The 24467-nt window shown below is 33.2% G+C and overlaps 2 protein-coding genes across 3 annotated transcripts; both read left to right on the top strand.

Annotated features, from left to right (window-relative positions):
- Nucleotides 1–1584: 1584 nt before the first annotated feature.
- LOC126831177 (proton-coupled zinc antiporter SLC30A9, mitochondrial) lies at nt 1585–16596 on the top strand. Of its 2 annotated transcripts, none has more exons than XM_050561884.2 (18): nt 1585–1675; nt 2294–2427; nt 4619–4855; nt 6626–6725; nt 7016–7108; nt 7291–7373; nt 7710–7861; nt 8261–8313; nt 8847–8949; nt 9630–9685; nt 9968–10103; nt 10464–10503; nt 10772–10843; nt 11347–11557; nt 12000–12062; nt 12922–13048; nt 13783–13896; nt 14653–16596. In XM_050561884.2, the coding sequence occupies exons 2-18, from the start codon at nt 2310–2312 to the stop codon at nt 14695–14697; spliced, it is 1803 nt and encodes a 600-aa protein (XP_050417841.1). In that variant the 5' UTR covers nt 1585–1675; nt 2294–2309; the 3' UTR covers nt 14698–16596. The 2 variants fall into 2 exon arrangements, with proteins under 2 accessions (XP_050417841.1, XP_050417842.1); XM_050561885.2 differs by lacking the exon at nt 1585–1675 and adding an exon at nt 1928–2001.
- A 3043-nt stretch (nt 16597–19639) lies between these two features.
- LOC126831179 (uncharacterized) lies at nt 19640–23875 on the top strand. The gene is made up of 4 exons (XM_050561887.2): nt 19640–20016; nt 21041–21216; nt 22249–22508; nt 23652–23875. The coding sequence occupies exons 1-4, from the start codon at nt 19662–19664 to the stop codon at nt 23818–23820; spliced, it is 960 nt and encodes a 319-aa protein (XP_050417844.2). The 5' UTR covers nt 19640–19661; the 3' UTR covers nt 23821–23875.
- The last annotated feature ends 592 nt before the right edge of the window (nt 23876–24467 follow it).

Raw genomic sequence — 24467 nt, 5'->3', positions numbered from 1 at the left:
CAATAAAAAACAATGTCTTGATTATCCATTTTGACATTTAATTTTTTTTTCACAAAATGTATTCCAATCTGCTAAATATTGCAGGCTAGCGATGGCATCTAGAGTTGATTATGGTCTGGATAAGTTAATTAATGTCTAATCAATAATTTAGATAACATTTTTCTCTAATAAATATTTATAGGAACTAGTCATTTATTTTAAAACCACTACAAGATTTTATGGTTGAAGACTTGTTGTAAGTGTGCTAATTGCCGCTAATGATATATTGTTAGCTAATTTTAGAAATAAATTTTTTCATTAACAAGTTTCTGTATTATTTTGATACATGACCAAACAGTAAAGCAGGTTATATGTCTGCAAGGACTTCCAAACACAGTTTCATGTTTCTATTAAGATTCTTCCGAGGAAGAGACGGAAGGGTTGTTAATATCTACTTTACACTAACCATACGGTTATCCTTCTCCTTAATTAGTCATGTACAAACCTGGGATTTATAACAGACAGTAGAATTATTTTATTTGCATCAAATATCCATTACAACAAATCATATATTGGAATTATTTTGTGCCTAGTTTATCTACACAAAACAAATAGAAAGATATTCCACTTATATATCGTATAGGGATGCTAATATTTACGTCAAACAAACTGAAGATTATTATATGACAAAACAGATGACAGCAAGAAAAAACAAAATAAATTTCATATTTAATTTTTGAACTTAATATTTTAAAATATGGTATGTAACAAACCATATAGTAGCTGTTTTCCATAAGTATGTGTTTTGTTGCTACTCTATCCAGTTACTAAATGCCATTTAAAGACCATATATTCTGTTGTGCCCCCATTCCTATGATGACCTAAGCACATGGGCTTATTAATTCAGCCCAGTTTATGGGTTATAGGCCTATTCCAGATGAAAGAATTGGCCCAACAGTTAGTTAGTCATTTAATCAAAACCACTATTATTATTTTTCATTTATACCAGCTACTCATAATCTTTGAAATAAAAATAAAAAAAATAATGTCCCGATTATTAAGGTTTTTAAAATTTAATGCCCCGCTGATAATAGTGATAAAGGTTTCACTGGAGGCAGTTCGTCTATTTATAGCAATTCTCTCTCTCTCTCTTTTCTCCCATTTTGCATGCCCATTTGTGTTGATTTTTTGGTCTAGAATGGACGAAGAGGGTTTGAATTAACATTTTCTGCCAGATTTTGGTAAATATTCATGATTTTGAGGCGGAAGGATAAGAGGGTTATCAGGTTAGCTACGGCGATATGTACGGCAACTAGTTACATGTTTTTAGTATGCTTCTTCAAGTTTGTGTATCTCAAAATTTTGGTGGTCAACCTCATACAAATTTTAGTGCAAAGACATGACCATTTGTTCCTCAGTCTGTAGTGAAAAGCATTCAGCCCAACGAAAATTTGGGGAAAAGTTGGAGGTGGGCAAAGAGGCCAGAATTAACATTGAAGTCAATGGGGAATTTAATGGTGGTCTGCCTCCCACTGTGTTTCGCGGAATTGCTTCCCTTTGACCATAACGTTGAAGTTATTTTGCATCCAATCAAAATATAGAAAACGGAAATAAACAAAAATGGCAGACTTTCATCTTCTTATCTCTGAGTAGATATTTTTTCTTTGTAAAGCGTCCCCAATTCCTAAATAAAAAGGTAATTATTGGGCACCTGACTAGAAAGATAATCTTTCAGTGATTATTTATCGGCGACTGACATTATGAGTTTACTTGTCAGGCTTACAGAAAATCAAAAACCGCGTACGAATACGATATAATCGGAGACAGAATTCGTGTTTCTAAAAATAGAAAATAAAAACACAGTGACATTTCAGTTTCATTGCTATTTATACGGTATATTAATTATAATTAATTTGTTACGGAAGACAAATTAAAGGGAATGTAACAACAAGTTAGCACATACTTACCGATTATGATTTTGCTCCTGTAATTTAAAAGGCCTAGTAGTAGTATGCTTATACTGTTAGTGTTACATCTGTATACTTTAATCAGTAGGAAAACTGAACAACAAATCTATTAGAAAATCTGATATTTATATACTAACTAGTCAGTAGATGAGGAGTAGTATTAGATTAGTAATTGGGTGGTATTTTATTAGAAAATTTAAGAATTGATTTGATTTAGAGAAAGATTTTCAATAAAGTTCTTACCAAAGGGTTCTGGCCTGTCCTTTCAATCTATTGAATGCATATTATATTTATCTGCATGATATGATGAAATATTTATGAGTGATATGCAACTATGTTTTTTGCAGTTCAAATTAAATACTAATGATGTTTCGTCCTAGTTGTCAGAGTGTTCAAGTCTTTTTGCAGCAGAATTATAAAATCAATTCGAAAGTGTTACATGTACTTCAGATTTGGAGGAGGCCATTTACATTTTGTCCAGGTATTATTATGTATTAATATTATCAATATATCAGACCATGAAGACAGCCTAATAAGGGTGAATCTATTGTCTCTATTATTTCTAGACCTTGTTGTTGATTTATCTACAGTCGTACATAATGTACTACTTATTTTGGATCAGTATTACTTGTAAATGTGGATCACAGCGTTACATAGTTTTTAGGATACCAATAAAATATTTTTTTTTTTTTTTTTTTTTTTTTTAATCATTTATTGTTGTGTCAGAAGAATTATACACTACAAAGTATACTATACTATACTATACAGTAACCCCGCCCCCAAACAAACTACACGGATACCAGTGTCTAAAAGCGTACATACTAATTAAGTGAATACTAATTAAGTGAGGAAGGTTGACACAGGGAAAAGCTCAGCTGAAAAGACCCTCAAAATGTTTCCATCTATCATGAACTTTGTCACCAAGTATAATTTGTTCTTTTTCAAAATAGCATGATAATTCTTTTTTAAATACCTTCAAAATTGGTTTATTTTCTCCAAGCCGTTGTTTATATATATGTAACTTAGCTAAACTATATATCAAATTTGGAATTTTGTTATCATCAGTATCAATGCCAAATAAACATTTTATCAAGGTGATATCAAAATCATTGTTTGCCTTTAGTTTAATCCAGCTTCCTAATTCTTTCCAATATACCTGTACATGTTCACAGCTGTAATAAAGATGTATTAATGATTCAGTTTCTTTTTTGCAAAAGGTACATAAATCTGATTTAAAAATTCCAATTTTAGCTAAAAATTTATTTGTACCAATTATTCTACTATTGAGTCGAAATTGAAACCATTTCAGCCTAGTATCGACGGTGAAATCAAATGTGTGCTTGTAAATACGAGCCCATTCTTCTAAAGTTAATTTCATTCCTAGATCTAATTCCCATGAGTTTTCGGATTTAGTTTTTTGAATTTTTTTATCTAAGAAATGTGTGTAGAAATATTTTGCCCCAGTATCAAACATAGAGATGAATTCAATAATTTGAGGGTAAATGGATAATATTAACCTGACATCTACTGTTTTAGCATTTATGTTGTTTAAAGTAGTCCATTTAGCAAGAAGTGATTGTTTTAATCCATACAGGTCTGTAAAGTGTGGAGAGAAATTATAGATAGATTTGAACGTGTCGTATGTCATAAAAACACCTTTATCGAAAAGATCATAAACATACTTTATTCCTTTTTGATGCCAAACATCAAAATATATTGTTTTATTGTTTATTTTTATATTTGAATTGTACCACAATGGCTGACGTAGAATATTATGTATTTCGTTATCTTTCGGTTTTAACTTAATTAGCGCAATACTTATATAATTAAAAACCTCTTGCCAGAAAGACAATTTTGTACGCTTTGATAGTTTATAGAAATAATCATCCCCGAAAGAGCCAACCAACAACTGTTTATCTGGTAAAGAATTAACTAACAATTTTGCCCAGGCAGTGTTTTGATGTTTTAATAATCTTCTAAACCAAGTAATTTTTAACAACTTTGAGTATGCTATTATATCAATCATTTTACATCCACCATTTTCAAAATTTTGAACCATAGTTTTTCTGGACACTCTTTCAGCTTTATTACCCCAAACAAATTTATATAACGATTTCTCTATATTTTTTAAGTAAGATATATCCGGTGAAGGTAGACTTGTTAGTAAATGATTTAATTTTGGTACTAATATTGACTTTAGAAATTAATCAAGGGCGTTTTCCCTGGTGATCTTAGATATTCAATTCTAGTTTCAACTTTTGACATGAACATTGTACTGTATAAGAGCTTATATTAGTCAAACCATAGATTTACCTTTGTTATCATAATTCTAGATGCATTATATATAGGAGAATAAATATGAGGGAAGAAACAGAATCTGTGACTGAGGTTGTTTCTTTCACAGGTTTATCATTCCAAATCAAAGCTTTCTCATACATATAGGGTTTACTTTCAGTTTCATCGTACATTATAAAGTGTAGAATTCCCAACTAACCTGTGTCTCAAAATACATTCATGAACAGATTATTATTGCACACTTAGAATTGACTTTGAGAAACAAAATAAATTGTTGTCATAGATATATTTCTCATTTGAATAATAAAGAGATTGAGATGCTATCATTTTGACAATCTTCATAGCTTGTTTTTTCCTTATGAATATTTGTTTTACAGGTTGTAGAAAATCACAGTTAACTCCTGGAAAATTAGTCAAGAAATTGAAATCATCTGGATTTTTTCCAGTTTTAAATATAACCCGGGTTGTGAGCTCTGGTTCTCAGGATGGCTCAGGAAGTAATGAACCAGTTAGTGGTAAAGTAGAAGCTAGTGCTGCAAGTAAAACTACAGGTAGTAAATCACAGACAGGTGATGGTGTTTCTGCGGACGAGAAGAAAACCAAGTTATTAAAAGGTTAGCTTTTACTTTTAGAATAATACACATTAATAATATAAGTTACTAACCTTGTGAACTTTTTAGATATATACTATTCAAAAAAAGTAGGGGATATTTGATTTTTAAGTGTTATTAAAGTCACCTAATGAAACTGACGAAGAAACAAATGACAAAATGAAATGAAGTTCACATTCATCGATTTATTCCAAATGATCGTTAGACTAAGTAAGGCACAGACTGACCATTATAAGGGTAAAATGATACCCGGGGTCAAACAGCAAAGTTACCACAGCATCACAACCAAGTCAGTAACGGGTAAATCCTCCTCTGTTTGCCAAACAAGCATTGATCCGACGTGGCATACTCCTAATGAGACGTCTAAGGTCATTTTGGTCCAGATTGTCCCATTCCTGTTGCAACGCAGCAGCAAGTTCTTGGACATTGGCAGGACGTTGTTGACGTTGACGTAACCTCTGTCCAAGCATGTCCCAGACATGCTCGATGGGGGAGAGGTCGGGGCTCAGTGCTGGCCAAGGTAATGTGGTGATGTTCTGTTGTTGGAGGTAACCTGTAACGATCCTGGCCCTGTGACATCTTGCGTTGTCATCCTGGAAGATGAAACGGCGGCCATGACGTCGTGCGAACGGCACAACATGGACTGCCAAGATGTTGTCCCGGTAGTACTGGCCTGTAACACGCCCTGCAACAACATGTAAAGCCGTTCTTTCAGCAACAGTGATGCCTCCCCACACCATAACAGAACCACCCCCATATCGATCATGTCTGATGACGTTAACGTCTTGGAAGCGCTCGTTTCGACGACGCCACACCCTCCTACGTCTGTCCATGAAATCAACAGTGAACCTTGACTCATCTGAAAACATCACATTGCTCCAGCGTCGATTATCCCAGTGTTGACGATCCCTACACCAACGACGTCTTGCCTGAATGTGATGATCTCTCAAACAAGGGATCACGCGAGGACGTCGGGCGCGAAGGTGACCCCTATGCAGTCGATTCCGAATCGTCTGGCCACTCACTCTCACACCAGTGTCTGTTTGAAGACGAGCGCTGATCTGATTTGCTGTGATGACACGATTTCTCAAGGCCAAGGTACGGATAAATCGATCCTGGGCTTGAGTTGTCGCCCTTGGTCGACCTGAGCGTGGTCTGTCCTGTACAGATTGTGAACCACGGTATCTGGACCATAGCCTGCTTATGACAGACTGAGAAAAATTCATCGTCCGCGCCACAACCGCCTGTGTTGTGCCGATCTGTAGCATGCCAAGGGCACGTAACCTTTCATTTTGGGTAAGCCGACGCATATCAAAATTTGTTTTCTGGTCACTAAAACAATCAAACTGATGTTTCCACCCTAGAATTCAATGCCACAATGACTGTAACATTCAAAGTCAGAGTCGTGCAAATCTTGGGTTGGACCCCCATGATGATCCCAAGCATCACCTGCATTCCATGCGGTAGCTATTGGTGCGTTTGGGCGTCACATGTAACTGGAAATGTTTCTTCTGTTAGGTTCTATAGTGACTTTTTTCGTAGTCATTTGCATAATTTAGTATTATGCCCCCAAAATCAAATATCCCCTACTTTTTTTGAATAGTATATAAAAGTGGTATCAGGTGTTCTGGAATAAAGAAACATATCAAACCATCTGCCATTATTTGGAGCCTCCTAGGTGCAAATTGTATAGTCTTTCTAACTAGATTTCCGCTGGAGATTTTTAAACTTGGGATTAACAAATGTGTGTTTATATTTTTATTTTATTTTTAGTTTCTAGAAAATCTAGAAAAACTGCACTTGACTACAGTTATACCGATAATATATATATTTTACCATACAGAGCTTTGAGTGACTACATGTTAAAACCCAGGTAAGTCAAAATATATTATGATATTTTACTTAAAATAAAAATTACAGGATGTTCCCCTTTGTTGCGTAGTCTGGTGAAATGGACAGCTTGGTTCCGAAACTCTATAACACCCTGTCAAATTTTGGTTTGAAAAGGTAGTTTACTATGAAAATAGTGAAGACAAACTGACTAAATCATATATCAGTGTTTGTTTGTGTTTTACAGTCTAGTTGTTGAGAAAAGAAAAATACTTTTGAAAAAAGGGGAATGCGTGTATCTATGGAAAAAGTTTTTCTTTTTATGTTTTAAAGTGATTTAGAAGCCTTACCAAAATACAGTAGAAGAAGTCCTTACGATACTGGTCGTAAAATCACCCTTTATCTACGATCAGATGTTGAAGAGTTGTAAGTTTCATTTGAATATTTACATATTTCTCAAACACAAATTCCTTACTCTTTTTCTACCATGTTAAATAAAAACATCATCAGAGATTCATTTTCCTTAAAGGAATTTCAAACAGAAATCATCACTGATACAAAATGAAATGATGCAAATACCATAACTTATTACTTATTACATTTTTTAGAGGGAAAAAAGTTTGGGGAAGTCTAGAAAGTTTGAATGCAGAGAAAGCAAAACGAAGAAATGAAGAATTTACTCCAGGAAGATGTGAGTACATGATAGATGATGATGATGTTAAGTAAGGGTTTGACAAAATACTCTCTCCCAACAGAGATCTTCTCTCTTGTATTGCAGACCTAACCAGACCACATTTTACACAGAAAATAAGTTTGTTATTCCCTGGGTGCTCCACCATTTATCAAAGTGTGTATTCCACATTTGTAGTATAGTACCCTAACCTTGTGACTTTTATTCAGTTAAATATCTGAATTTGGATTGGTGAACAGGCTATGCCTATGTGTAACCCCTTTCTCCAGGCTCTCCTTCTCTTCTTTTCAAAATTGTACTAGGTAAATTATAAAAGATTATTTTCTTTTTTTACAGATGATATATTTCATGTACGATCTATAATAGAAGAACATAAACGCAATATGGCAGGTGATGGAGTTAATAGTGATGAAAAACCATATTTATTTATAACAGAACATGATGATAAAAAATCCAATACAGATACTAATAAAGATACAGGCAAAACAGTAAGACTGTGTCTGTTATAAGATTTAAAGAAAAATTTAATAGTTTTGAATACATATTATATTAATTTTGAATAAAGTCATTCAAAACAACCTTAGAGTCAAATAATTAGCATTAGATATTAAAGTATGTTAAAGATTGTTTTCTCAAGGTTAAATAGGTCACCTAGTGCAACTGAAAACTTATTTTAGCTACAAATATGATATTTCTTAAAGGCTTCGCGTATCGTTTAGCGCTATGGATATCCCTATCAAACAACAATATTTGAAAGATGCACCTCTATTAGAAATATCAGTCCATTTATATCATATTTTACAATCTGTATGTATTATGGCTCTCATCAGTCGAAGGACTTCTAGTCAAACATGCAGATAAACTTTCTGTCATATTTATTATTTTAGGAAACATTTTTACAGACTGGTTCAGGGAAAGTAGTCATCTCTGCTATAGCAATGTAAGTTTTATTTCTATATGTCTAAAAGTAATACCTTGTTTAGTTGTAATTATTTTAGTATTTTATATTGAAAATAGAGTTTGTTAATGGATCAGAATATAGGCATAATGGGGATTATACTCAATTAGTCTTGATTTGTTTGCTTACCAAATTCCTTGAAACCATTTCATTATGTAAAAACCAGCATGATTATTTATAGTTATAGTGGGCTTTCTTGATATTTATATTTGTGGCTATACCATAATGTTTCTTGTGTCTTGTTGTTTTAATAGGTGATTGGGATAAGTTAGTGTTTTTGATATTTAGTAGGACATTAAACCTCATTTCATTTCATTTGAGATACTTTAAGATGTTTCAATGAATTATGAATGGATATGAATGAAATTGGTGTAAAGGGCATATTGCTACAATGCTATAACAATCTGTATTGCATAGCTTAATTTTAAAACTATAATGGATTTATCAGCCTGTTTAGTATTAATTATATGTATAATTTGATACAATGTGTGCAATATGTTAATTTTCTTTTTCAGTAATGGTTTTAACTGTCTTATTAAATTTATAGCATGGGTATACACAGGCTCTCACAGTATGTTTTCAGAATTTATTCATTCAGGGGCAGACACAGTTAATCAGGTGGGTTGATTGATTGTGTAACATGTTAATCCAATGGGTTTCTTTGTAAACTGCTTAACTCTCAAGACAATCTTATTAAAACACAGATCCTGTTTCCTTTCGTTTCGTTTTTTATAGTTGAAAATTTCATTTTATTTGTCTTTACTACACTAGGATCTGGAAGAGTTGTTATATAACCCTTGTTCTGGTTGATGTGAGGGATTAGTCAGTGAAATGGTCTGTTACAGCGAGTTATTGGCATGCGATGCAAGGAACTGTCAGTATCCTACTAGAAACATTAACACTGATTGGTTAATCAAATATCTGACATCATAGGGTCAAAAGCAGCTTGTATGTCCCCTGATGCAACTTCCCACTACAACTAGTCAGATCTTCATGTAGTAGAGGCCATCGAAAATATAAAAAAACCGAAATGAAATATAGATCTGTATTTTACTTAGATTGCTCTCAAGAATATATACAGTGACATTTTGTGTGTATATAAATAAAATAGTTTTGTCAAATAAACTTAAACAATGGTGATGTCATATATTAATTTGTTAACAATGATTTGAGATTCAGCATGGACATCTGTGCTGCTAGGAGATCTATATGAAGACTGACAAGCCCCTATCTTTGTTTATTTTCCTGTTCATTAAAGTAGTATTACAGAATTCACCTTTAATTTTGTTATATTTCAGATAATATTAGCTTTAGGTTTATATCATTCTATAAAGAAACCAGATTCAGATCATCCGTAAGTACAAGTTAATTAACAAGATATAATTTACGTTACATTGATACAGTGATTTATGAAGGATTTCCGAGGGGGCAGAATTACTTGTTTTGTTTATTTCATTCGATTATTTTGCGTGTCAAGTTAAAATAGTAAATTGAACATGACTTTTCATAATGATCTAATTTGGCAGGTTCCATGGTCGCAAGCTGAATGCATTGTATATACAGTACTCGGGTTAATGTTATAGTGTTAATGTTAACAAATAAAGAGTTGATTATATTGTATAGTATTATATTACAGATATGGTTATACAAGTTTAAGACATATATCATCATTAATTAGTGGTGTTGGTATATTTTGTTTTGGTACAGGATTATCTATATATCATGGTTATCAAGGTTTAATGCATCCAGTACCATTTGATTCATTAGTATGGGTAAATAGTTCTTCTTTATTTTTATATGTTCACAAATTCTTTTATTTATTGTGCATAATTTTATGTACATAAGTTTAATACAATTGAATAGTAAAATGTTTGATTTATGTGTAAGTTTTATGTGTGCTTGCTTTGGTTGTTTTGCTACCCATAAGAAAAGCACTTAAAAAATTGAGCTGCTGACGTTAGTCGAGTTGCCTGAAAGCCATATTTAGTAATTAGTGAAAATGTACTTAAAAATCTTTAGCAATCTATATTCATGGCACTTCGGTGCACGTAATTTACGTAGGCCTTCATTGACTTTCTGTAAATTTGTAAATTGATTTTGAACAAAGACATTTGTTGTTTTTTTCTTTTCAGGGTATTGCAACACTTCTTGGTTCTTTATTATCAGAAGGAGGTAAGCATCTCTTTAACTATTAATAGCAATCATTAGTGTATCATCTTATTCACATAGTGAGCTCTTATAAAATGAGGGAAATGTTGAGTCACGTCCATATTTTTGCAGAGCAGATCCATTATTATTATTCTGGATATTCCAGATTACTAATATCAGTATTATTCTGACTTGACAGCTGAAGACTTGGTTGATCGTGACTAGATGTAGTTTGGAAAGGAAATTTTCTAACCACAGGGATATACAATCCTGTTCTTTGTCTTTATTTCAGCCACACTGGTAGTAGCTGTGAACCAAGTACGTAAAAGCTCTAAAGCTCTAGATATGAGATTTTGGGAATATGGTAAATGACTTAAATTACAAATATATATATATAAGAAATAGCAATGTTTGATGAAATTAAAGCAACTTGAACGTTTAAATTAATGTTAACACAAATGTAATTTAAATCTGACCAATTTGATGTAGTTATTAAACCAGTTAGCTAAACAAGTTGTAGTTCATGTAGTACAAATGCTACAATTTGTCTTGGTGGCAAGTTTGGCTTGGTACTTTATTTTTTTCAAATAATATTCTAGCCCCACATAATCTACTATAAAGTACTCAGCAGAATTAAAAAGTAAAAAAAGAAAAGTCTGTAAATAAACAGGAAAATATAATCAAATCTTGCATTTGAAGGACACTCTGTGGCTTAAAGTTAGATTAAGGAAATAAAGTAATGATATAAAACAATTCTTCTCGGGTATAAATTAGGCTCTGATTCATTTTCACCAAGTCACATGCACAAGGAAGAAGTGGAAAGTACAACTGTTTTAAACTTATATGTGGTATGAATTATGTTTTCAGTATTACGAGGAAATGATCCTAATGTATCTGTAGTATTATTAGAAGATGTTGCCGCTGTAAGTGGTGTTATAGTAGCAGCTTCTTGTATGGCTATAACTCACTATACACATAATCCAATAGCTGATTCTATAGGTTCTTTACTTATTGGTGGTATATTAGCTATAGTAGCTGGTTTTATTATTAAAACTAATACAGAAGTATTAGTAGGAAGGTAGGTATTTTAATTTCCACCTATGTTAATTTGTTGTTAGATTTCCTAGCATTACTGGACATTGAATGACAAAAATTGGCTGGGTTTACACTTTTTATCAGAAAGTTTGAAATCTGTTTGAGTTTTTCTAATTTGATATGAGGTATATCGTTTACTTTTAAGACTGCCAACATAGCATTTAGACTATCAATTTAATTTTTGTCAGAGATTGAACTTAAAGATAACCATATACTGCTAAAACATTAACTTACCAGTACCCATTCACTTTGACTTGGTGTGATAATTTGTAGGTCAAAAGTCAGATATAACTTCCAATAATTTGTATTTTATATAAATTTAGAATATGATTTAGTTATGAAATGTTATTACCACAGCGTAATATAAGTATATTGTATATTAGAGTAATATTAAATACATTGTATATTAATATATATTATTATAGATCTATACCAATGTATGTAAGGCAGGATATCAGTCGAGATTTAGAAACAGATAGAATGATAAGGTAAGTTTATTGGTTTTTCTACACTTACTAATAGTAACAGAGGGCATTGTCTGTTGTGAGTCTTGAAAGTTTCAAATTGACAGATATGCAACTGAATAACACAGAATTTGAAACCTGTCAAAGTTCTGCAAGTCAGGGGCCTTTTTCATGAAATTTTAACTAAGATAAAATCCAAATTTTAGTAATTTGATTGAATAATATTAGATTGATTTTAGTGCTTAGCCTATCAATATTGAAGTATCTACTAAATTTTGGATTTCATCTTTAGTTAAGATTTCGAGAAACAGGCCCCTGGTTGATTTGGTGTGAGAAGTATTGTCATATTGAAAAACTGGAAACTTATTTCAACTACACTGATTGTTCAAAATAAGATTGTATTCTATTAGTGTATATACCTTGTCACTTAAAATTCAAGTGCTGAATGTGCCTAATTGTATTGATGGATATGAAAGCAGAGATTGACATACTCTTAATGATGCATTACTTAAGACCTTAATCTGCCTATTGTAGGTCTCTTCTTTTTGGCTTCAAATGTTTTAAATAATTATTAATTAGGTATTTATTCACATCCCAGGCCCCGAATCTAGACAATCAGATGGCTGTGATGTTAAATGGATTAGAAAACATTCACCATTAAATAATTTAACGTTAAAGTTGATAATCAAGACTTTGTTTAAGACTATATTGTCAAAACTTCAGTCTCTCATAACTTTGTCAGAATAAAGTAATTTGACTGGAATTTTCAATATATTCTATTTTAAAACTATTATTGCAAGAACTATTAGCTCTTTATCTAAATCTTATATAATGCATCTTTAACATAACTTTAAGATATGAAAAAAAATGTATTTTATTGTAGATCTTTACATGATATTAAAGCTACAGAAGTAGGAGGTGAAGTTAGATTTAAAGCTGAAGTAGATTTTGATGGTAGAGAAATAACTCGAGCTTATTTATATAAACTAGATCTAGAACAATTACTATCTGTAAGTAGGATCGATTCTAGCAGAGTTGTCCTCCCTTTTAATCCAAACTATCCTCTACAAATGACTCACCCTACTATACAGCAAGATTCTTGTTATGATAAAACAAATCGATGAAATTCAAATGAAATATTGTAATTTTCATTTCTGGAAATATATTCTTGTAATTAAAATACTAAGGTGTCATAATGATAAATTTGTATTGGTGAAGTGTGCAGATTGTCATTTTTAACAATACACATTTTATTCTCACCTGTTTTATTATTATTATGACAATCCCTTATAATTTGATACCCTTAAGCAAAATTTAAACATTTGAGTGGAATGTAGAAATATTTCAGATATCCATTGAATAAAGTTTGTGTTTACATTTCCATGGTTGCATATAAAAACCACATGAATTATGCCCCCCACCCACAAATTAAGTGTTCAAGTCGAAACCAGAGGCAGATGTTGGATAGGGAGAATATTCCTGTTTACTAATATCTGTTTAGTATTTTACTGAATGAAAAAATATGGTTTAAAATAAAATCTTTACACAGCTAATAAATAATGTATTTTAAATAACTATTTCATCATACAAGACTTGTATGGTTCAATATAATGATTCAAGAGAAATGGAAGAATCAATAATTGTATAAATATTAAAATATTTTGAAGGTGACAAAGTGAACAATATATAATAAATATTAAATATTGAATTTTGTAGAGTAATTAATTGATATGATTTGCTTTAGGAAATGCATGAATTACATAAAGTAGAAGATGTAGAGAAATTTATGTTAAATCATGGTGAAAAGATTGTAGATATGTTAGGTGAAGAAGTTGATAGAATAGAGAAAAAACTCAAGGTTAGAATGGTTAAAGCATTAGTTCAATCTCTGTACCAAATAAATGGAGCCAAATAAGTGAAATGAAATGAAATTGTGTTTAATGAAGCATGTGTACACTATGTAGTGTGTTATTAGGGATATTTTGCCTGGTCATAGGCACTACAACCTACTCCATCCTGCCCGTCTGACAAGGGGAAAATTCTCAACCAACACCAACATAGATCCCTGTTAATAAGCCACCACAGTTCCTAATAAGGATTCTTTTAAATGAATCATTCCAGATTCAGAATCAAAGCTCTTTTTTCCAAATCCAGGCACATGAAGCTGCTGATTTCTGTGAATTTGCTTAAATTCCATATAATGGTCATTTTCAAATAAACAAGTGTCTGTCTTCCGTGAAATTGAATTGTAAAACTATTTGTTTGTGACTAGTATCTGGAAAGAGAATCAAGATTTGAATTCTTGGCAGTGAAGCATACTCTTAGTATGTTCTTGTTGTGTTTCAATTTTTTTTTATCGCAAGTAATAATAGAGTTGTCTCCCAAATTGGAGTCACTATAATGATGTAATTGTGAACACTTTGCAAGAGTTATTTAAAACAAGTCGGGAATGTAAACTATGAACACATTTTAACCTGTAAAACTTGATGAAATATTCTAAAATGTGATCTCAGATTTTAGAGACGTTAGTATAATATAAGAATTTGATCTACGGTATCTTTAAAGATGTCAATATTTATAGTTATAATGCTCCTATTATTTATTTCTGTTTCAGACTAAACATCCTGAACTACGCCATGTTGATTTAGAAGCCTTATGATGTGACTGGTTAATAAATTATTGTGATAATTCCAGCAGAACCAAAGCACAAATATTGATGTCTGAAATTAAAGGATATGTTTTTGTTGTTTACAATATCTACAGAATTATTGTCCTTAAATATACTTTCCATCATACTATATTGAAAATGAACTCTACACCTTTATTTCCATTTTATTTATTCATTCTTTGAATATGGCAGTCTATCTAGACATTTGATTTGTTGATGTTGTATAGGGCTCCAAAAGCATTTTAGTATGGCTTTTAAATATCAACATCAGACTTATATAATGAGATGCACTGAAAACATCACTTTTATGAATAGATGGTTGTATATCTCATTTGAGAGACACATTTGTGATTCTGAATGTAAGACATCAGATCACAACATAGCACATGAGAATGATGTTTTTACGATTGCATAATTAAACCATAGATCAGTTCTTTCAAGCACATACAATTGAATGTTGCAAATTATATATTTATGATGTGTTATAAAATGATGCTTTGAAAAAGAAGGGATCAGTACAACTCCTACAGTTATGTGGAAGACACAACAAAATTCCAGGTTTTAAAATTAACGCATTTGTCTTCAAAAATAACTTTATTTATATTCCCCCATTATTTAAGATAAATGTGTATGTTACATACCAATTTAAAGGTCGTTGGATACAAAAGTTAAATTTCTCCAGGGCTTGTCACATACATTACTAGATATTTGTGAATTGTAATTGTTTATCCTTCAAAGGACTTATTTATCCGGTTGACAGAAAAACTATGATATAGATGATCTATGGGATGAAAAATCTCCTGTTCGTTCTTCTGAAACTAGTGTTATAAGTTAATAATACTAAAATTTACCATATAAATCAATTCGTCGAAAGTAAATTATTGCTATATTTGTATGTCTTTAATAATACAGGTATCTATATTGTGACATTATATTATATTACCATAAATAATAAATTTGCATTCTAAATGCAATAATACTGGTATCCATACTGTGACAGTATATTACCATGAATAATAAATTAGCATTTTAAATGCAACTTGTAGTGGAAATTGTATAATATTATTTCTTGTTTTATTATGAAAGAGTATGGTTGTAGTTTTTGTATATTAATTATTGTATTGTTTTGTAGATAATTATAATGAATAATTCTTTCTTTGTACACATGGTATATAAAAGAAATATTTATTTCCTGAAAGTCAGAGCAAAACAGTTTGCAGATTTCATTATCCGTTCAAGAAATCTTTTTGAAACTTTGTACAAACATCAACCTGTTATAGTATTTTATTTTCTGATGTATAAGCTTAATGTTTAACATACAGCAGCTGATTGAACTAGGCAAAGGTTGTTGTGCAAACGTTACAGGGAATAGCGACCCTGCCTTGCCGAGCTATTGATATCATAGTATGATCTTCTGATAAGTCCCATTGATATTCCAAGAAGTTGTTTTTTCTTGTGCCTGCCAAACAAATGCAAGGGCGTGAGGTGGTGATTACTAGTCATCTTGTTTCATTTATCTCCTAAAAGAAAATACAGGGAAATTTGTTTTGTGAATGTTTATTCTGAAGAAAAAAAAAGTGTACAATTTAAGTTAGACAACATCAGGTGCGACCATTATTATGCCCTATAATTGGTTGTTTTTTTTTGGGTTTTTTTAATATGCCAATTTGTCATCTAAGTTATTTATTTTCAATTGCCATGCACATATTTAAGAAATGATAATGATATTAGTATTGGCCATCAGATTTTTACTTGCTTTACAGTATTTTAATCTATTAGGGTATAAACTTTTATATCTTTATAACAAATTTTAAGGCTAACATATTTCGTTTGTTAATGCTGTACACTTAAAATATTATAAATACATAAAGTAAAATCCCACAACTCTGAGATTGTGTCACATATTTTAATAAAAATTTCTCTAAAACTCCATCAAGGAAATGGGAGAGATGTCCCAACTATTAAAACCTCCCCAAATTGACTTTAATGTTAATTCTTTGCCATTCCTTGACCTATTACATTTGTTTGCCCTTTTGTTCCTCTCATGATCCCAATGCTTCACGCCAAATTTGAAATAAATTTGTTAAAAACTGTATCGCGTACAGGAAGGTTTTAGCCTTGGCAAACAGAGTTGAATCTAGAAAGGAAGGTTGCAGAACACTGATTATCAAATTTGAAATAAATTTGTTAAAGACTGTAGCCTCTATCGCTTACAGAAGGTTTTCTGCTAACCCAGAGTTAACTTGTGGAAGTTTGCTGAAGGCTAAATGTTGGTCCTCGCGAACCCAATGCTTCGCATCAAATTTGAAAAAAAAGAGTTAAAAACAATAGCCTCTATTATCGCTTTTACAAGCTTATCTGCAAAGGGGAGTGTGTGTGTGTGTGGGGGGGGGGGGCTATATTGTGAAAGGTCGCGGAATTCCTATTATTGATAATCCGGATGGGAAGTCATGGGAGATGAGACGACAAAATACATTCACATCAGCATGTGTAGTATAAAAATTATGAAGTATATTTATTCTGATGAAACTTAAAGATGCATTATGGGAAATTAGAGTTTACTATTCTTGCTATAATGGTTTAAAAAAATATATAACGAAAACAGAATATGGTGAAAATTTCAGACAAATTGCTCCAGTCTGAACCGATCTATCAGCTTTTGAATTTTGGGCTAGCCTCGATCATCATTATGATAAAAAACAAAGTCTCGATTATCCATTTATTGATTTAATTATTTTCCAAAAAATGTATTCCAATCCACTAAATATTGCATTCTAGCGATGGCATCAAGAGTTGAATATGATCTGGATAAGTTAATTAATGTCTAATTATTATTTAGATAACATTTCAGGCCTAAAGAAAGATCTGCAATAGGCAAATTGGCTCTTGCATAACCACAGTAGCTTTTTAACCAGGACGAGCGGGGTGGGGGGGCAAAGAAAAGGGTTTAGTCGTTCGGGTGGGACAAAAACCTGAGGTTCTGTGTACACCTGGATGTGAATGTAAAGAATCCTTGGGGTGTCGAATTCAATTACTGCCCTGGCCAATGCAAATTTTCCTTCATAGCACACTGTACAATCTGATTAAAACACAGATTAGTTTTTTATAGTTCAAAATTTCGTTTTACTTTCATCAATTTTAAGATAACATATTTTTATAACATCAGAATGGCACTTATATTTGTTGGAATGAGTTGTCTTATATCTTGGGATGAGTTGTCTTGGGATGATTTTTCTTTGGGACGAGTTGTCTGTATACCATTATCACATTGATCAGCAGTGATTCGCTACGCTACAATCACTGATAAGGATGACATCGATGCGACTTAATGAGCCACAAATATTAACCTTTTTTCCTCCGACAAATTAAATTCTAAAACATTTTTGTTATGTATTAGAAAAACAAATAAAGACGTTTGAAATATTTGTAGGTAAAAATTATTTCCGATTTATGCTATAGGCTGCATTCCATGGGCACAAATTCTCGTTGCAAAAATATTTTCTTTCCAACAAATCCGGTCAAGAAGAAATTTTATCAGTGTTTAGTTAATATTGTGATAATTGTTTGCTGTAATGTTCTTCAAAAAATGTAATAGTTCTTTGATGTTATTCTTCTTTGAAATCCGGATTATTTATTGATAGTAAAATTCATAGTGCGCGAGCGTACGTAACTAATGTACGAAAATTAAATGGTAGCGTGTCTGTGATATTCAGAATGATCTTCATGTAGTGTAGGCCATCGAAAGTATAAAAAAACGAAACGAAATATAGATCTGTATTGTAATCAGATTGCACACTGCATGATAGCCCGGATGGAGACGATAAGTAGGATTTTCAACTCCATGTCTTTCTTCCTTTCATTCAATCATCATTAAACTACACCGAGAAACAACTATGGAAAAGTCCTTATGTATTTGATTGATTCTAGAAATATAAAGTCGAGCGAATCTAGGCTAAAATGTTTGGGTAATGTATATACCTTTCACAAAACACCTTGACTGCATCAGTGCTCTCTGCCCTGGTGAAAATATTTTTAAGATGTTTTCATCATTCGTCAGAGATACACAAAAAGGACGGCCAACCTAACATAATTTTGCAAACTTGAGAAAGCACAGAATGTAATGCTTCTTGTCTCGTTTCTTTTTAGGGCCTTCATGATGGTCAAGACTCTAGAACTTGAATTTTGTCAATATCCACAGACATCCGGTTTATTCACCAACAAAAGTGGATTTGACCCCAAAGATCATTAAAAAATTATGATGTAATCTGAAATTAACCATCTTCCGGGTACATTCGGAGCAGTGAATTTGAATTGAAAACAGTTCCGCAAGTGCCGTCTTATTCTGGGTCTGTTTGAGCTTTATCCCGGTAAAATGGGCCCATAACCTCAAACCATTCTGTAAGTGGGTTCCACCATTGTTATTTGCCACCAAAATTATTTCATTGCCGACGATAAGCAAAATTTCTATATAACAACTATTTTCTCGTTAAGCTATTTGTCTCAAGCCAAAACTAGCAACGTTATTTGGCCACAAAAAAATACGGATTTGCAAGGTAAACAGTTTGGTGTAGGATTGGTGTAAATGATTAGATTATTCATCCACTCCACCATTAGGAATACTGATATCTTTTTTCGGCGAATCAGATGTCTATTAGTATTCAAACACCATAACAGCTAGCTGTACTAATCTTTGACCTTTGAATATCTGACCTTGAATATATAATTTTTTTAGAACTTGACGTTTGTTATGACGTGAAATAAATCTGTTTGCGTGGTTCCCCGGTGTCAAATTTTGATTCGGTTGTTGGCAAAGCAAACGTAACACATAGCTGCTATTTAATCTGAAGTCATCAGATGCATTTTAACGAATCGATCTTGGACTATTTTTGTTTTATCAACAAATCCTATGACAACAAAACACCTCCAAGTTAATTCACGATCTGATATTAATTATAATGATTGTGTTCCGTCCAATTCATATAAAAGACAAGTTGTTAGAGTGCTTCGACCTCTCCGGTTACAACTCCGATCTGAGCATCATGAAGTTTGCCGTAGTTTCAACTCTTCTCTGTGTCGCTATATACCTGCCCCGACCAGGTATGGGTTGGGGAGGTTATGGAGGTGGCGTAGCCCCATCAAACCCTGGATTTCCATCCAATCCTGGATTTCCATCCAATCCTGGATTTCCATCCAATCCTGTACAAGATTATGGAAATCCTTTCCTTCCTGAAGCTCCTACATTTCCTGTAAACCCAGTTGGCAAGCCATCTACACCAACTAGACCCAAGCGACCAAAAAAGCCAAGCCGTGGTAAGATAACTAAATTATTTTTGAAACTATATGAATCATTCATTTTAGCATGGTCTCCAGTCTATGGATTATATCTGTTCTTGTTTGTCGTTCAACAACTTGCAATTAACAACGGCTACTGGTGTAGGCCTACTCTCAGTCATGTTACAAATCAACTAACGGAATGATTCCGACCACATCTCGACGTTAAAACCAATTATTGCGCAAATGATACAGGTTTATGTGAGGTTTATATGCAGTCTATTTACTTATTTTGCTGCTGGAAAATTTTATGTTTGTTTATATATTTTGTCCATTGGTTGAACTGTGCTAGTCTTTCATTTACTCCAATATAGACTTGAAACGTCAGATGTTATTTTTACAAATAATCTGTCGAATATCACTCAAGACTGATTAAATTACGGATAATTTCAGTTCCGCAGAACCGATTTGCGTTGGAGGTCACGTTGGTGAACTCGACTGGATTGTGCGTGTAGACTACTGTTTTGTTCTGCTCTTTTCCACCATGTTGGTGTCCCCGGACATCTGTGCGAAGATCGACTTCGGCTAATCCCCGATACCAAGCAGAATGCGGTTTATTTCAAAACCCTTCTTGGCCCATGTGTAGCGAAGACAAATAAATCGAAATCTGACCTGTAGAAAACGAAACGAAATAGGGCCTGTGTTTGTCGATGTTTATATAAATTGATCTATTGAACATCCGGAAAATTTTTATAATGATGCATTGATAGATATGGCAGTCCGGTGGGCTACTACAAAAGTTATTTCGACGAGGGGATGATGACTGTGTTTGTGTTAAATGACGTAGATAGCCGAAGATTAGATGTGTTAATAGTAAAAAAAAAGAATTGTTGTAGCTATAGGAGAGTCGGTGCTCGGAAAGTTGACCCGAGTCTTTAACCTTATTTTAATATTCTGGTAAACTCGAATGTGACTTTTTGTCTAATCAATTGCTGGTATCTAAAATATCTGTTTTAATTATTTACATACACGTGTCAAAGAAATACATATTTGTAATTTGTAGGTGGAAGAGCTAACCAATGTAAGACGTACGCTAACAGAGGAAGTTGTCGATTCTATAAATGTTTCAACAAGATTGAATCTGACTGCCTGGCCAAGGGCGAATTCTTAATCGACGATTTAGAAACTTTCTGCCTGAACACCAAACCCTTGATCAAACGAAACAGATTCACTGCATGGGTAAGCAAGATATATGTAAGACCTGATATCCGGATATATTCCCAGTGTCAAGGACGGAACTGGGGTGATGTGTTCATGGACGTAACAAGAATCCTCAACGCACTTTTGCCATGGGAATTCAATCAATTCATACTTTGTTTTTTAAATTCTAAGAAAAAAACAAAAAAATATGTTTATCAAATATGTACCAAAGTAACATTATAACAGTTTTATTATTGACACTTATATCTGAGCAGGAACTAGCAGATATACATAGAGAATGGCTTTGTTTTATGGAAAAGTTTTAGAGTCGCACCGATTCAGACATTGTCAAATCAGTGCATTTTCTTGATATTTTCAATTGTTTTTTTTTAAAGAGTTAGTTTATTCGCTATAAATTAATGGGTGACCGGGAACAAGCAAAATGCCTATGTCAGACCCCTATCCCTATTTACAATACAAACTATATATATATGCTAATAATGAAAAGCAGTAGATACTGTGTATACAACTCGTACTTTGCTGAATACACCTGAAGTATTATGGTTTGTTATAATAATAATAATAATAATAATTTAAAATCCTTTAGTTAAATTGAAATATGAGTGAACTGTTGTAACGATAAGATTATTAATTACGTTGTCGAGTGTTATACTCATCAGGTAATGTAGAAATTGGTTCTCGTCGAAAAGTATTGAAATTTGGACAGTGTAAAAGATAGTATTCGCTATCCCCGAAAGGGTGACCACGATTGCAAGGTGGTTTTTCAGAAATATGTCTAAAAAACATGTGACCATTTAAGTTACTGCACGAAATCGACCTCAATGTGTAGAGCACTCATTCACATCGCATTTCTAATTATTAGTTTATATAACATTTGAAGCCAAAATAAAGACCTGCAATACAGGCAGCTCTAACTTTTACATAATACACCATTAAATATTTCTTTCATTATTTATTCCATCATGATTTGACCTATTGTAGAAAAGGGAATTCATGACTCGATGACAATGTGCTATCCTTTGAAATTTATCTTTATTTTTTTCATTTCAGGGGAAGAAATACATCAACAGTGTTCGACGTTGCCAGAACGCTCTATTGGTTAATTTTGTCTCCAACAAGAACTGTGGCGCTATCAACGGTCAAGCTACTGTGGCCCTACTTGGATTAGAAACTGGTGCCGTCGATCAATCGGATTGCTACTGGCAGAAGGAACAATTCTGTGAAATAATTGGTAACGCCCGGGACAATGCCGCTTTGGTAGAAGCAGTCTTTGGAGATGATGATGGTGGCTTTGACGATAATCAAATTGCGTAAGTTGCTTTTCGATATTTTTTCAATTAATACATGCGTAAGCTGCTTTTCAATATTATTTTTAATTAATACATAATATCTTTTACTTCGAAACGTTATCGAATTTCCGGTATCTTCCATGTTGACGTTCTCCTTGGTTTCGTTGCCGTTGACGACCTTTGGTAATTGCAAAATATCCCTAATGGTACTGAGGTGAAATAAAGATACCATTTCATTTCATACTATCGTATTAGTGTATGACCGTGAAGATCCAGAATAAAACACCGATATCATTATCCTGTAGCACGTCCGTTTAGAAGTCAAACGTCGATTTTGGCCACGCTTTCAATAATATTAAAGTAGTCAACGCCATAGCGGATCGAAGAGAAGAGGAAGATGGGTATCGTCTATTTAAAAGTTAACCGTAGGTTCTTTAGATGAATCCAAATCAGATTGATCAAAAATATAGTATAAAAACTCAGTACCGGTATATGGAGTACTTCCGTCATTTTGAACCAAACATACGGCTTCATTTCTCTATGGCAGTGGTTCTCAACCTTTTATTGCCAACGGCACACCTTGGAACACATGACAAAATAGCGGCACACCTGGCTAAATATATATGAAAAATATTTGGATTTTGCAAAATAAAAACATGGCAAGTCATAGACGGCATACAACCGTATAGAATGACTCACACTAAATAAAGAAAAACACAGCTATGAACTTACTTTATTGCAGTGTTTCGAATTTCATCAGTCAAATAGCTATAGCATCATTAGTAAGAAATTTTCTTAGTGCGTCGTTCAAAATATCGCAGCATACCTGTGTGCCATGGCACACTGGTTGAGAATCACTGCTCTATGGTTATGTGTGTAATGCTAGATCGGAGAATTTTACCTGGATAGCGGCGTATCCACCTACGCTTTACCGAATTCCAACTGTCAATGGTTTTATTACGTCCACGCCATCCGAAAAACTAGACACTACTCCTAACTTGAGATTCTCCTCTGTCCTCCCCGGAATTTCCAAACCAGAACGTATAGACAAATACAAACAAATTATTATCTACCAAAACAGTCAAATAATGATTGTTTTTATCATTTAGTCATAAGATATTAATTTATACTCATAAACATTATAACCATTGATTCTCTTTTCAGACAAGCTGAACATTTCCAATATTTGGCTACTTTCTGTCCACAAGATGCCCAAAATGTGTTTCAACAGAACTTTGTCAACAACTGTCCACCCGGAACTATTCAGGGCCAAAATGATGAACCACCAACTACACCAATGATGATGATGATGGGTGGTGGTGGTGCTGACTAATCGTTGTGATTAGACAAACTTTTACTGCTTTTGCTTACCCTAAATAAATTGCCAAATTGCCAGATAATAAAACTAATGAAACTAATTGTATTATTTATCTTTATTGTTTAAAAAACCCCAGGAGATTTATAGAAACTAGTTGTCACCCCGGGTTATACAATCTAATTAACCACATGTTATCCTTTTCTTTCGTTCGAAGGAGCCACAGTGGGCCGGTGACTCAGTGAGTAAGACGTTGGCTCGCTAACCTGAAGTCCCGTGTTCGATCCCTGTGTTGACCGAGAAAGTTCATTGGGATTTTCCAGCGTGGTTCCTCCTCGTCAGTGGTAAAGGACCGAGGGCCTGCCAAGGGACAACGTACATTCGTTCGAATGGGGCAAAAAACTGTCTCCGTTTACACACAGGTGTGCACATAAAAGATCCCCTGGCAGTTGGAATTCGATATAAGAGTATGCCGTAGCGCCTCTGTCCGGACCCTCCCCCCCCCACCCCGTATGGCGTATGCCCGACTTTATTAGCAGAAAAGTAGGACGTTAAACCCTATTTCATTTCATTTCGTTCGTTCGGGAGCCTTAACATCCGGTTCCACATATCCTATTTCGATCCGTATTTTATAGTTCCAAATTTAGCAATCGAACTTTAAATTT

Source organism: Patella vulgata, chromosome 8 (genome assembly GCF_932274485.2).
Source record: "Patella vulgata chromosome 8, xgPatVulg1.2, whole genome shotgun sequence".
NCBI lineage: Eukaryota > Metazoa > Mollusca > Gastropoda > Patellidae > Patella > Patella vulgata.
Note: the sequence above shows the minus strand (reverse complement) of the source record. Positions and strands in the feature narration are given on the sequence as shown.

Excerpts from the sequence above, each read along its gene's own strand:
- LOC126831177 (XM_050561884.2), top strand. The coding sequence starts at position 2,310 with ATGATGTTTCGTCCTAGTTGTCAGAGTGTTCAAGTCTTTTTGCAGCAG. Across the intron at positions 8,314-8,846 it reads GTCATCTCTGCTATAGCAAT|TAATGGTTTTAACTGTCTTA; the intron begins GTAAGTTTTATT and ends TTTCTTTTTCAG. Across the intron at positions 8,950-9,629 it reads GGGCAGACACAGTTAATCAG|ATAATATTAGCTTTAGGTTT; the intron begins GTGGGTTGATTG and ends GTTATATTTCAG.
- LOC126831179 (XM_050561887.2), top strand. The coding sequence starts at position 19,662 with ATGATTGTGTTCCGTCCAATTCATATAAAAGACAAGTTGTTAGAGTGC. Across the intron at positions 20,017-21,040 it reads ACCAAAAAAGCCAAGCCGTG|GTGGAAGAGCTAACCAATGT; the intron begins GTAAGATAACTA and ends TGTAATTTGTAG. Across the intron at positions 22,509-23,651 it reads TTTGACGATAATCAAATTGC|ACAAGCTGAACATTTCCAAT; the intron begins GTAAGTTGCTTT and ends TTCTCTTTTCAG.